Source organism: Acomys russatus, chromosome 32, assembly GCF_903995435.1.
Source record: "Acomys russatus chromosome 32, mAcoRus1.1, whole genome shotgun sequence".
Taxonomy (NCBI): domain Eukaryota; kingdom Metazoa; phylum Chordata; class Mammalia; order Rodentia; family Muridae; genus Acomys; species Acomys russatus.
In genome coordinates, this window is record NC_067168.1 from 8,559,629 (window position 1) to 8,573,021 (window position 13,393).

The following is a 13,393-nucleotide window of genomic DNA, read 5'->3' on the forward strand; positions in this document are numbered from 1 at the left end:
TTTACTTACTTTATTCTTTCACCCTTATAGTTATATTTATTTCTTTACAGGTTTAGAAGAACAGTACATTATTCTAATTTTTCAAACTGCCCTTGATCATCAGGCAGATATGGTCTTTCAAAGTATAATTACTGAGATTGGCATAAAGAATAAAGTTTCCAACTTTTTTGCAAAAATTCCTTTTGAAGAAGCCAATAGCAGACTCGTTGCCTGTACAAGAAGCTATGAAGAGAGCATCAAAGGAAACTGTGTGCAAAAAGAGAACAAAGTGAAAACGGTAATTATATTTAAAAATCTTAGGGTAATTTTAATAATGGGTAATTCTTCTTGCTTTTTGTGATGCTGGGGAATCAAACCCAGGGTTTCTACACACATATGCTAGGCAAACACCTTGCCACCAAGCCACACCCTCAATAATAATGAATAATTTTAAAATGAACTGTTTTAATAGTACTCATTTTTATGTTAGACTTTAAAATTTCATTTGAAAATTAAAGATTTTTCTCCCCTGGTTTTTTATTTTTTCATAACAGAGTATCTCTGTGTATCCCTGGCTATCCTGGACTCGCTCTGTAGACCAGGTTGGCCTCAAACTCACAGAGATCTACCTGCCTCTGCCTTCCTGAGTGTTGGGATTACAGGCATTGGCCACTGTGACAGGCAAAAAATTTAAGTTTAAAACAGTGTGTGATATAAGTTTTAAGGTCTCTTTTAGTTCCTTTTCACACTCTGTTCTTTTCCTTTTTTCCCCTCTCTCTTTACACTGCTTTCCGAGCATACATGTACCAGCACTGCTTACTCAAATCGATTGTTACCCTGTGTGTTTTGGTGCTGAAGTTTAGTTTCCCTGTGCATAATACACATTTGTTTTAACATAGCTGACAACATTGGAAATAAAAAATACACATTGAGTTTGTTGAAATCTGCATGTAGTTACATAAAAATGCCTCAAAATTAGGTAACTCAAGCTGCATGAACCATAAGCCCCAGGAATACAGTACCATTTCTACAGCAGTTCAGTTTTGCTAGTTTTGACTTTTGAGGTTTGCTTAGTTTAAATCTTTCAACCTGGCTACAAACTTAGAAATGTGGACTATTCACAGCATAATTTGATGGGTTTTGTTTGTTTCAGGGTCTTATAAACTGACTGCTAAGTGGTAGTCCACCTGTACATCTTAGATTTTGAGATTACATTTGAGTCCATCACATCCAGATGAAAACTTTTGTTTCTGTTTGTTTGATTTGGTTTCTTTTTGTTCTTGTTGTTTGGTCATTTTTGAAATGGGTCCTAGTCTGCATTTCTGGCTAGCCTAGGACTTACTGCAGACCTGGCTAGCTTCAAACTCAATAATCTGCCTATTTTCCACCCCCACTTGATAGGCTAGGATTAAAGGTGTCTATCACCATGATGGACGGTTTTTTCTCCTTAGTGCACTCCTGAACAGTTATTCTTCAGCTCCAGCGGGCTGTGTATTCAACCTTAAGACACAGTCTTGATAGCTGAGCTAGACCTCAAAGGTGTAGTGGGAGGCAAGAAAAGGAAGACGAGGAATCCTGCCTCTTGCAGAGATTTAAAAAAAGAAAACAAAGGTGGAATGGACTCAGGGTTTCACTGAACTGTATGTGTTTAGCACCTGTGCCTCCACATCCCAAGACTGTTTAGCATTTGAACTAAAGTAGGTTTCCATTGCTATCAGGAAAAAAAAAGAGACAACTTCAAATTTTACCAGTCTGACTCCATATGAATAGTAGAAATAAGCTGGAAAAACTGTTCGTACTTATCACTTGAAAGCTACTATGTAGCCATATTCCTAGCTTTTTGTTGTTGGCCCCCCCTCTAACCCCCCCCCCCCCCCCCCCCCCCCCCCCCCCCCCCCCCCCCCCCCCCCCCCCCCCCCCCCCCGGCTTTTCGAGACAGAGTTTCTCTGTATAATAGCCCTGACTGTCCTGGACTCTCTTTGTAGACCAGGCTGGCATGGAGCTCACAGCCATCCACCTGCCTCTGCCTCCTGAATGTTGGGATTAAAAGGGCATGCTACCACGCCCAGCTGTTACCTCTCATTTTAAAGCACTGTCCATACTTTATTAGTTTGTCATTTTTAGTCTTTGTTTGTTTGTTTGTTTGTTTGTTTTTAAAAGCCCTGTCTGCCCTCAAATTCACTATGGAGTCCAGGCTGTCTGAAGCCTCCAGTTAGCTCCTTCCCATGTCTCCTGAGTGCTTAGGCTGCATGTGTGCATGTTCCGTGGAAATGCCTTTTCTGCCCTGGGCTTGCTCATTTTTTATTAAGTTTCCTATTTAACTTCACAAATTGATTATATTTTCTGTCAGGTGTCCTTTGAATCAAAAATACAACTTAGAAGCAAGCAAGAGCTGCAGTTTTTTGATGATGAAGAAGAAACTGGAGAGAGCCATACCATCTTCATTGGCCCTGTAGAAAAGTGAGAAAATTCTTTTATCTTTTCAGTGCTTAAAAATATCCATTTCAAAAAAATAAACTGTCCACTTGTGTGTTAATTACTGTTTTCTTTTTCCTTTATTATAGGTTGATAGTGTACCCACCCCCGCCAGCTAAGGGAGGCATATCTGTAACTAATGAGGACCTGCACTGCCTAACTGAAGGGGAATTTTTAAATGATGTTATTATTGACTTTTATTTGAAGTAAGCTAACTAATTTATTAGTAAACCTTTAACATTCTGCCATTGTATATCTTTAAATCTTTGTTTTCTAAAGTCAGACATTTGACTGGAATTTTTCTCAGTGCCATATACTTTGCCACTTGAGAAGAGTAATCCTCTACTCAAGTGTTCTTTCTGTACCTGTGTTTCCTCGTTTTTAAAATGAGAATAAAGGGTTGTGAAAGTTGAATGAGGTCATACATGTGAGGTAGTAAGGAAGTACTTATCACAGTTCTGATAAAGTACTAACTTATTGTGTGTATTTCCTGGCATGTGTAACAAAAGGCCCACATATATGAAACAAAACAGAAATTAGCCTCCAGTCTGTTGTTTTCTGGTTTATTTCAGTATATTTCTTAACTGAAAGTGTGTTTTGAAACCTGATTGCTAAAACCTGTAAAATTAGTTTAGTTGACTAGTAGTGGAATTTATCTCACATTTTGAAGGAAAAGACTTATAACTGCTACACCAAGGAATCTGCTACCCTCTTTTGGCCTCCACTGGCACTAGCACTCACATGCACACAAAACATAAAGTATGAATAACAGGTTTTTTTATGATGTTTTGGGTTAATGATAGCTCACCTGGGCTTAGATAGGAACACTGAATAGCATGTATGAAATCCTTAAAGATTTTATATCTAACTGTCCTATAAATTTAAAAGGATTGTTGAAATTTCCAGCTGTGCTGTTTTTAAAGTATTTTGAAGTTCTGTTAGTAGGAAAACATGCTTTTATACCTTGGAGAGTTAACCTCTATCATTATATGACACTCTTCCTTATCCCCGATCTCCTTCTTCTTGAGTCTGCTTTTTTGACAGTATTGATGTCTCTTTTCACTTGCATCGCAAGCTCTTCATCCTTTTACTTTTAACCTTTGAAGTCTCTATTTGAATTTTTTTTTGGGGGGGGTCGCTTTTTTTATTACTATTATATGTGTAGTATATAATACATCTAACATATATTCAAGTAAAATATGAATATACATAAAATGAAAATAAATTTTAAAAATGTGGATTTGTATATATATAAAAGTTTGGAACTTTCACTTGCTTTTTGCTTATTGGGTGGTAGGGGTCATGTTTCTTCCACTGTGTTAATTCTGGATGTTAAACTCAACATGTCAGGCCGCAGGTCAAATACGTTTACCTGCTGAGCCATATTGCTAACCCCAAGGAGATTTTTTTGTTGTTTTGTTTTTTGATTTTATTCTCTTCGGTTTTGGTTTGGAGACAGTAAGGACCTTGTTCTCAAACTTGCAGTAATCCTCCTGTCTCAGCTTTCCAAATGTTGGGATTACAAGTAGGGACTATCATACCTGGCTTGTCAGTTTCCATAAACTACAAATAACTTGTCCCCACGTTTGTTTACTTAATTCACATTTTGGAGTTTTTGAAAGTCTCATGCTATAGCACAACCTGCACAGCAGAGCCATTGAACTTGGGCTATCGCCTAAACAACCCTAGAAATTTCTAAATTTTTCCTATGCCTCGTCTTGAATGTGAAAAAAATGTAGTTATGAGTAACAGCGCCCAACTCAATTTATGTTTTCAGAAGTAGCCTTTGGCCCAGCAAGAGTAGCATGGTTTGGGCTGGAGAGATGGCTCAGCGGCTAAGAGCACTGGCTGCTCTTCCAGAGGCCATGAGTTCAATCCCAGCAACCACATGGTGGCTCACAACCATCTATAATGTGATCTGATGCCCTCTTATGGCCTCTAAGCATATATGCCGGCAGAATACTGTACACATAATAAATAGATTAAATTAAAAAAAAAAACAATAGCATGGTTTTCCCTTTTTATATAGTTCCAGCCTTCTAATTCATTTACTATATGTTCAGTTTAGAATATTATTGTAGAATCAATTGTGTGTTGCAGTGGTTAACTTTTGTAATGCCTTTTGTAGGGCCCCCTGAGCTGTTTCAGTATAAGAAGTCTTTCAGGTTGTATTCTTTTCTTAGGTTGAGTTTTGGGCCAGGGAGAAAGCTCAGCGGTTGAAAATTCTTCACATGCACCATGCAAGCTTGACAACCTGAGTTTGATCCCCAGAAGCCACAGTCAGAAGAAAATACTGACTCAACAGAGTTGTCTCCACATGCACATTTTGGTGTGTGTGTTGCTCCCCTCCAGACACATAACAGTAGTAATATAAATTTTTAAAAACTTGAGCTTTGAAATTATCAAATGATATAAAGTAAAAGACCTCAAGACTGTGCCCTTAATCCTGGCACTTGGGAGGCAGAGACAGGCAGACCTCTTGAGTATATTAGTCTCCAGCAGAGTAACAAGAAAAAATGAAAACAAATAAAAGAATGCTTTTTAAAAAGATTCTCTCCCCCACCCGGCCCCTAAGACAGGGTCTCTTTGTTTAGCACTGGCTGTCCTGGAACTCACTCTGTAGACCAGACTGGCCTTGATTGAACTGGGGATGTGCCTGCGTCTGCCTCTCAAATGCTGGGATTAAAGGCGTGTGCCACCACCACCACCAGTCTTAAAAGATCATTAAATTTTTATTTCATGTCTATGAATGCTTGCTCAGGTGTTTGTGCACCATTTGCATACCAGGAGCTAGAGTTACAGGTGCCTGTGTGCTCTGGCCACCAAACCTAGTTCTTGGGGAGAGCAGCACGTATTCTTACCGCTGAGTCAGACATCTCTGCAGCCTCAGGACTAGCTTCTTTGTTGTTGGGGTTTTTGTTTTGCTTTGTTTTTTGGTTGTGTTTTGATTTTTGTTTGCTTGTTTGTTTTTCAAGACAGGATTTCTCTGGGTAGCCTTGACTGTCCTGGACCCGCTTTGTAGACCAGGCTAGCCTTAAAAACTCACAGCGATCTGCCTGCCTCTGCCTCCCAAGTGCTGGGATTAAAGGCGTGCACCACCACTGCCTGGCTTAAGACTAGCTTCTTACTCTGCATAATATGCTTGAAATTTGTCTTTATTGTCTATGTATAGCAGCCCTTCTTCTGTTGAGTAAGAGTCTATCATACACTTTATTTTTCCATTCATTAGATAGTGTTTCTTCCAATTTCTTTACACTGTTATAAGTAATATATCTAGGAATGCCTCTATATATTATTTTTGTATAGATATAATTTTTCTGGCTTTATTTTTCCATTCATTAGTTAATTAGTGTTTCTGCCAATTTTTTTACACTGTTATAAACAATATGTCTATGAATGGTCTTATTTTTTTATATATATAGATATAATTTTTCTGATTTAATGTTTGTTTTAAAATAAATCTTTCAAGTTATAGTTTTAAGTCTAAAAAAGACCACTTTAAATTGCCTAAAGGTGTTTTGGTGACTACTGCATCAAATACATGAAGTAAACTTCATTTCTAAGAGATATTGATTATGGTGGCCAAATAAAATGTATCACTGCCTGACTAGTTGTATATTGAGTAATCCATTATATGATAATTGTTTTTGCTTAAAATAGATACTTGGTGCTTGAAAAACTGAAGAAAGAAGACGCTGACCGAATTCATATATTCAGTTCTTTTTTCTACAAACGCCTTAATCAGAGAGAGAGGAAAAATGCTGAGACAACTAATCTATCGTAAGTCAGATTCTTAGCAGTTCATTGAGTACTTTTCCTTGGTGTCCATGGGTATTAGTTCTCTCTCCCCACCCCCATCTTGCATGAGATCTCAGATATTGACATGCTGTAGTATTCGTATTTGACTTGTGTACAGAGTCTTTGTAGCATGGTGTAAGTACGTTAGGTGCTTGTTTAGGCCGTGCTCTTCACTGGGTCATGACAGGGAAAGGGCGTGTATGCTTATACTTTTCCTCAAAAATATTTTCATTTCTCAATTTGTTAAATTCATGGAAGGGTCCGTGATATTTGAAAGCAAAGCCCAACAGAAGCCCCACAGATCTCTGTATCCAGGAAAAGCACACCAACTCAGGTTCATTTTTATTCTTCGTGGATTTATGTAATTTCAGCTGCCCTGAGGTAATCTTGCACTATTTTTAAGGGATTTAAAAAAAAAAAAACCAAAAACCTTTTACTTCTATTTAGCAGTATCATTTATTTCTGTTCCAGCCCTCAGAATATCATTAATTATATCCTGATGGCTTTAGAATACCTAGAATTCAGAGGTTGTAGGTCCAATACCTAGAACAGTGGTGCCCAAACAGGACTCATTTGTATTTTTGATATGGGCATGGAACCGTCTCTGTGACACTTTGCTCTGAGTGTTCCTTAGTGGTGCTAAGAGAGGAAACTTGCCTCTGTTCCGTTTTTTCTAGTTCTCTTTGTGGGCTGAGGACTGAGCCCCGAGCCTTGCTTGTGCTTGGCAAACAGGTACTGTCTACCACTGAGCATCCCCAGCCCTTAATCTCTCTCTTTCTTTTCTTTTCTTTTCTTTTTTTTTTTCTTTTTCTTTTTTCCCCTTTTGTTTTTTTGCGACAGGCTTTCTCTTGGAACTCGCTCTGTAGTCTAAGCTAGCCTCAAACTCAGATAGATATTCACCTACCTCTACCTCCTGAGTGCTGGAATTAAAGGTGTGCACCACCACCATCTGGCATTTAATCTGTACTCTTAATAAACTCTCAAAATGATTGTTCTCAGACAAGTTAAGGGAATTCCATTCTGTTGTCACACCTGAGTTTTTTACACTTTCTCTCTACATAGTGATGGCATTCAGGTCTTACGCTTGGCTTTAACTGGCCAAAATATTCAAGACTTGGTGCATTTGCTTGTAACTACACTGAAATGTCTTGAGTTGGGATTGTTATTCCAGATATAAATTATATTTTCTTCTTTTTAAGAATTTCCTAATTTTATATCACAGACTTGAAATAAATTTTTGACCACTGTTCATAATTTATGGTGTTGCTTTATTGTCAAATAGTGCATATTTTACCTGCTCCCTTCCTTTGAATTACCAGTGAGTCATGCTCTGATAATTATCTCAGTATAGTTGTTAATAGCAGCACTGCACCAGTAAAATGGTAATGACAAAAAGAGATTCAGCCAGGAGAAGCACTGGCACTCCCTAGAATGTTGTAAAATGAACTACAGACTCCTCCCTGCGAATTCAGTGGTAGGATTCATGCCTTCCCTTCCTGGTTGCATCTAAGATACCTGCTCATGGGGCTGGAGTGATGGCCCAGTAGAGAGCACTTACTGCCATACAGACTAGGGTTTGGGTCCCAGCACCAGATGGCACCAGGTGGCAATCTGTTCTTCCTACAGTTCTAGGGGGTCTAGTGACCTCTTCTGACTTGAGGGCACCAAGCACATTTACATCGGCAAAACACTTAGACATATAAAATAAAAATGAGTTTATTTTTAAATTTAAAATTTTTTCCTCAACTTGTTAAAGCCTTAAGTGACACTGTGATGTTACAGCTGAATCTCTTAATTCATAAGTCGCTGCATATAAGCTATAACTGTAATGGCACTTTAGAAAGGGATTCTTTCTTTCTTACAGGATACAACAAAAACGACATGGGAGAGTGAAAACATGGACCCGGCATGTAGATATTTTTGAGAAGGATTTTATTTTTGTACCCCTTAATGAAGCGTGAGTAAAATTCTGTGGGATGTAAATTGCTCTGTAGTCTAAGCTAGCCTCGAACTCAGATAAATACTGACCTTCCTCTACCTCCTGAGTGCTGGGATTAGAGGTGTGCACCACTACCATCCGGCATTTAATCTGTACTCTTAATACACTCCAGATTCTGTGTGAGTAAATGTGATGATACTCTTTTTTCAAATGAAGGATATGTTTTAAAACATCTTTCTGAAATTTGTTGTATATATTAAAAATATTTATTGTATGAAATTAAACAGTTTTCTACTGAGTTATAAGATACAGAATTTTGCAGAAAGTAATTTTTTAAAAAGATGCTTACGTGATACAATATAGTCTATAGAGATCACCTTGTTTTCAAAAATGATTGGGTCACAGAGAAGAATTTGAATCTTTAGTTATATGTTACTGTAGTCATGGCTTCTTGGGAGACTAAGACACAACAATCACTTCAACACAATTACTTGAAGTTAATTTGAGCAAATATATTAAGACCTTTTAAAACAGATAATAAATACTATGTTTGGGGGCTATCACTAGCAGGCTGCTAGTGGAAGGCTTGTTTGTGGAAGGGCCTCAGGTCTCTCCCCAGCATTGCCGTGTATGGGGGGCAGGGAGCATGCATGTGGGTGAGCATGTACAAGTGAGTGGTGTGTGTGTGTGATGTTTTAGTTAGGATGCCTCAGCTCTGTTAAGTTGGGCATCACTTATAGCTACAAAGCACAGCTTTTCAAGATTGTACTTTTATGTGTAATAAAATTCAAAATCCAGGTTGAAATTTATTCTGTATAATAAATAAGATTTCATGGAATGTATTATATGATGTAGCACACACTTTTTAAGAGAAAAGAGTTGTTTATAGGAAATAAGTAATAAGAAAAGTGATAGAGAACCAACAAAGATGCATGCCAATGCAAGATTCTGCAAGGGGGCTGCACCTATGAGTTGTTGAAAAACAGTCTGCAAATTTCTAGGCCATTTATTTATTTATTTATTTATTTATTTATTTATTTATTTATTTATTTGGTTTTTCGAGGTAGGGTCTCAGGCTGGCCTCGAACTCATAGTGATCCACCTGCCTCTGCCTCCTGAGTGCTGGGACTAAAGGCGTGAGCAACCACGCCCGGCTTATTTTTATTTTTTTAAGAGGTTAATGCCACATTGCTAGATAGGCCACCATAGGTTTGTCATCTTCTACTTCATTTTAGTAATGTTTTTTGTTTTTAAATGAGATAGGATCTCACTATGTAGCTTTGATAGTCTGTCTCTATATAGACTGGGCTCCATCAACTCAAAAAGCTCCATCTCCTGAGTGCTAGGATTAAAAGCATGCTCCACCATGCTCAGACTGATGATTTTTAAAAAACATTTACTTTTATTTTATATGTATGAGTTTGCCTGTGTTTATATGCACCAGTGCTGCCTTTGGGGGCCAGGGAAGGACATTAGATGCCCTAGAAGTGGAGTTCACAATGTTTGTAAGATGCCATTGGGTGCTAGGAACTGACCCTGGGGCTCTCTGCCAGAGTAGTAAGTATGCTTAGCCACTGAGCCGTCTTTCTAACCCGATGATGCTGATTTTTTAAGCCCTGTATTTTTATGGTTAGAAGAGATCATATGCCTCAGCATTGTCCTTTAAGTTAGTAGAAAGGAAAGGCATTTTGCCTAGTATTTAAGTGAGGCAACAGAAACTGTATGACTTCTCATACTGGCATGATTAGAGAGCATATAGTTGTTAGACTGCAGTCACTACAATATAGATTGAAAATTACCACATTGCATCATATTTCATAAATAATGATTTTCAAGGTTTTATGTAGTCCAAGCTGTCCTCAGACTTGATACATACCCAGAGATGTCCTTGAACACTTGGTCCTTCTTCCTCTCACCTGTTAGGAGAACAGTCATTTGCCACCATGCGTTGCTGTAGCCTGTTTTTGAAACACCTTTCTACATTTCACCATTTTTAAAACTGAGGTGGAACTTGGATTTCCTGTGGTTTTGTTATTGAAATAAGGACATTGATATACTCTTTCTTTTCCTTTAGCCTGACCTAAGACCATTGTATACTGATAATTATTAAGAATAAGAAAGAAGTATTCATGCATCTGGCCTTTTGGTTGTATGGGGGTGGATTGGAGGGGGCGTTGTTTTTTGAGACAGGGTCTCACTGTGTAGCTTTGGTTTGGATAGACCTTGCTATATAGACCAGCCTGGTCTCAAATTCATAAAGATCAGCCGGCCTCTGCCTTCTGCATTCTGGGATTAAAGGCAGGCAACACCACACTAGGGTCCGTTTGACCCTTTTTGTTGGTTTGGTTGCTATTTTTTTTTTCCACAGAGTTTCTCTGTAATGCCTTGGCTATCCTATACTTGATTTGTAGACCAGGCTGGCCTTGAACTCACAGCGAACTGCCTGCCTCTGCCTCCCAAGTGCTGGGATTAAAGGCGTGTGCCACCATGCCTGGCCCATTTGACCCTTTTAATACTGAGAATAAAACCAGTCTTTGATCTTTGTACTAAATACTTTCAGATAAAGGACAGTATTGTTCATAATACTACCTTGGGAGTTCTCTAATACAGACAGAAATAATAATACAAAATTACCTAATGATGTCATGGTGTTCAGGTTAGGGATATAGCTCAATGGTAGGGTACTTGCCTAACAGGATCAAAGCCCTGGGTTTGAAGAAAAAAATAAATTTTTTCTATTGAGGAAATATTTTTCGGGCATCTTACTGTATGACACACATTGTACTCAGTAATAAACCTTTTTAATCTATAGCCTATCTGTTGCGTACTGATACATAGCTGTGGCTGGTAAATACCTTATGACTGTGAGGCATAGTTTGGTTTGGTTTTTTTCTGGTGGGTTATACTCTGCTGCTGAAGGTTGTAATACCTGAGTATAGTGACATCCACTGTGTTGATAGCTAAAACTCCTTACTAATACTTGAAATTTTATAATATACCATTTCTTTTTAATATTAACGTATTTATATTTCAACATAGCATGAAACTAAGGATTATTTAGATGTATAGTTTTTTATAAGCCTTTCCCACTTTAACAATAGGAGACATGATAAAAAAATTTCTTTTGAATGGATTCCAAAATCAGAAGATTCAGAAGAAGCTGGGTGTGGTGGTGTACGTCTTTTATCCCAGCATTTGGAAGGCAGAGGCAGGTGAATCACTGTGAGTTCTAGGCCAGCCTGGTCTACAAAATGAGTCCAGGATGTCCAAGGCTACATAGAGAAACTGTGTCTCAAAAAACCAAAAAAAAAAAAAAAAGAGAGAGAGAGAAGATTCAAGTGATGGTTTGCAAGAGTAATGTAATAATCCTATCATTATTAATTATAGTAGTAATTTGGTAATGTAGGCACACAACCCTAACAACAACAAATTAATGGACATAGTATGCTAGTCACTGATAAAATAAGGAGAGAACAGTTATAAATGATACAAAAATTTAAAAGATCAGTGTTTGTTCACAAACTTGTAAAAAAGATGGCCTTTCTCAATGATGTATTTAGTAGTGTTGTTTGTTTTTACAGTGCACACTGGTTTTTGGCTGTTGTTTGTTTCCCTGGTTTGGAAAAACCAAAATATGAACCTAATCCTCATTACCATGAAAAAGCAGTCATGCAAAAAAGTTCAAGTGCAGAAGACAGTTGTGTTTCTTCTGCCAGTGAGATGGATGCTTGTTCACAGAACTCTGCTGCCAAGCCTGTGATTAAGAAGATGCTAAACAGAAAGCATTGCTTAACTGTAACTGATTCAAGTGCTGCACAGGAAGAAAGTGAGCCTTGTTATCGGAGAAACACTTGCAGTGTGAAATGCAGTGTGAAAAAAAAAAACCATGCTATACATGAAAACGAAGAACCAAATAACAGAGAATCTTCATGCCAGGAAGTTACTGATAGAACTGAAGTCCAGAATGGCTTGCAAGATGAATGCTTAAATTCTATACATCATCCAGGTATGTACTGATATATTATGAAAGGGTAAAAGAACTCAAAGTAGAATTGCTGAAGTTATGTGGTTTTTTGGTAAGGCTTACTGAGGTATGTCGTGATAATTTTGGAATTTTGGCCTCTTTTAAGAACACAGAGATATTGTAAGATTATGTTTCATTTAATCCCAGGTGTAGGGATATGGGGCTGCTTTGCAGCAACTGACTGATTTGGCTCGTGCTCCAGCAGAGACGTGATTTTGCCAGCTGCAGATAATTTGTGTGATGTTTGGAATTCTGGGGACTTTTCAGAGGGTATATAAGTGCTAGGGCCCCAGAGGTGGGGTGGATTGTTGTTTGGCTGTTGACTGCTATTGGTGTTGCTCAAAGAAGAAGGGAAGATCAGACTTTCCCCTGAGGGGCTCGGCATCCCTCATCAGCAAGAAGTAGTCTAGTGATAATCTCGCCCCCCTTTCTGACCTCTGACTCTCTTTATTCAGGGATCTTCTTCCTTTTCTCTCTCATATCTAGTGATGGGGAGTAAAAAGGGCTTGGGGAGGCCACAGGGGATAAAGGGTAGGGGGGGGGGAAAGGAACCCATAAAGTAGCAAAGGCTGGGTTACAGAAGCAGATTTTCCTTAGAGTAACATTAGCTCATGGGTATCACTTAAGTTTTATTAATGTATTCAGTCATGAAATCACTATGAAAACCAACATTTAAAAATCATTCCATTACTCAAAAAAATCTGGTGTCTCTTATGCAGTCACCCTCATCTCTACCTCAAGAAGCAGAGCTAGCATCTCTAGCCGAAATTGATGCACCACTGAAAAATTATTGTGTAGCAAGTTGTAGACGCACTAAAATTGTTATATACTATTACCTTCCAGTAGTCATGTAAGATATGTGTGAAAAGTAATTTCATGCTTAGGCTTGAGTTTCATCTCCTTGAAATCACAAGTGTTATATACAAATAACTCAGAATTCAAAGGAAAAATAAACCTTGAAATTTGTAATTCTGCTCCAAATATTTAATCTGGATAAACAAGCTTCCTATTTTCCACTTATAAGAGCTTGATTCATTTTATTTCATAGAAATTTTCCAGTATTCGAAACATACAGTTAAACACAGATAAGCATAGGTTTAACATACAAAACAAATATATCTAGTTTTCTTAATGTTCAGATTGGTATATTGACTTCAGATGGCCAAAAGAAAGAAAGG

At 38.0% G+C, this 13,393-nt stretch overlaps 1 protein-coding gene across 1 annotated transcript in view; it reads left to right on the forward strand.

Annotated features, from left to right (window-relative positions):
- Senp6 (SUMO specific peptidase 6) overlaps window positions 1–13,393 on the forward strand; it is an 82,894-nt gene that overhangs the window by 56,990 nt on the left and 12,511 nt on the right. Inside the window, exons 14-19 of the mRNA XM_051140589.1 lie at window positions 51–277; window positions 2,330–2,439; window positions 2,544–2,660; window positions 6,115–6,234; window positions 8,117–8,209; window positions 11,773–12,197. Coding sequence (XP_050996546.1) covers window positions 51–277; window positions 2,330–2,439; window positions 2,544–2,660; window positions 6,115–6,234; window positions 8,117–8,209; window positions 11,773–12,197 — 1,092 coding nt within the window. The remainder of the gene's footprint in view (window positions 1–50; window positions 278–2,329; window positions 2,440–2,543; window positions 2,661–6,114; window positions 6,235–8,116; window positions 8,210–11,772; window positions 12,198–13,393) is intronic.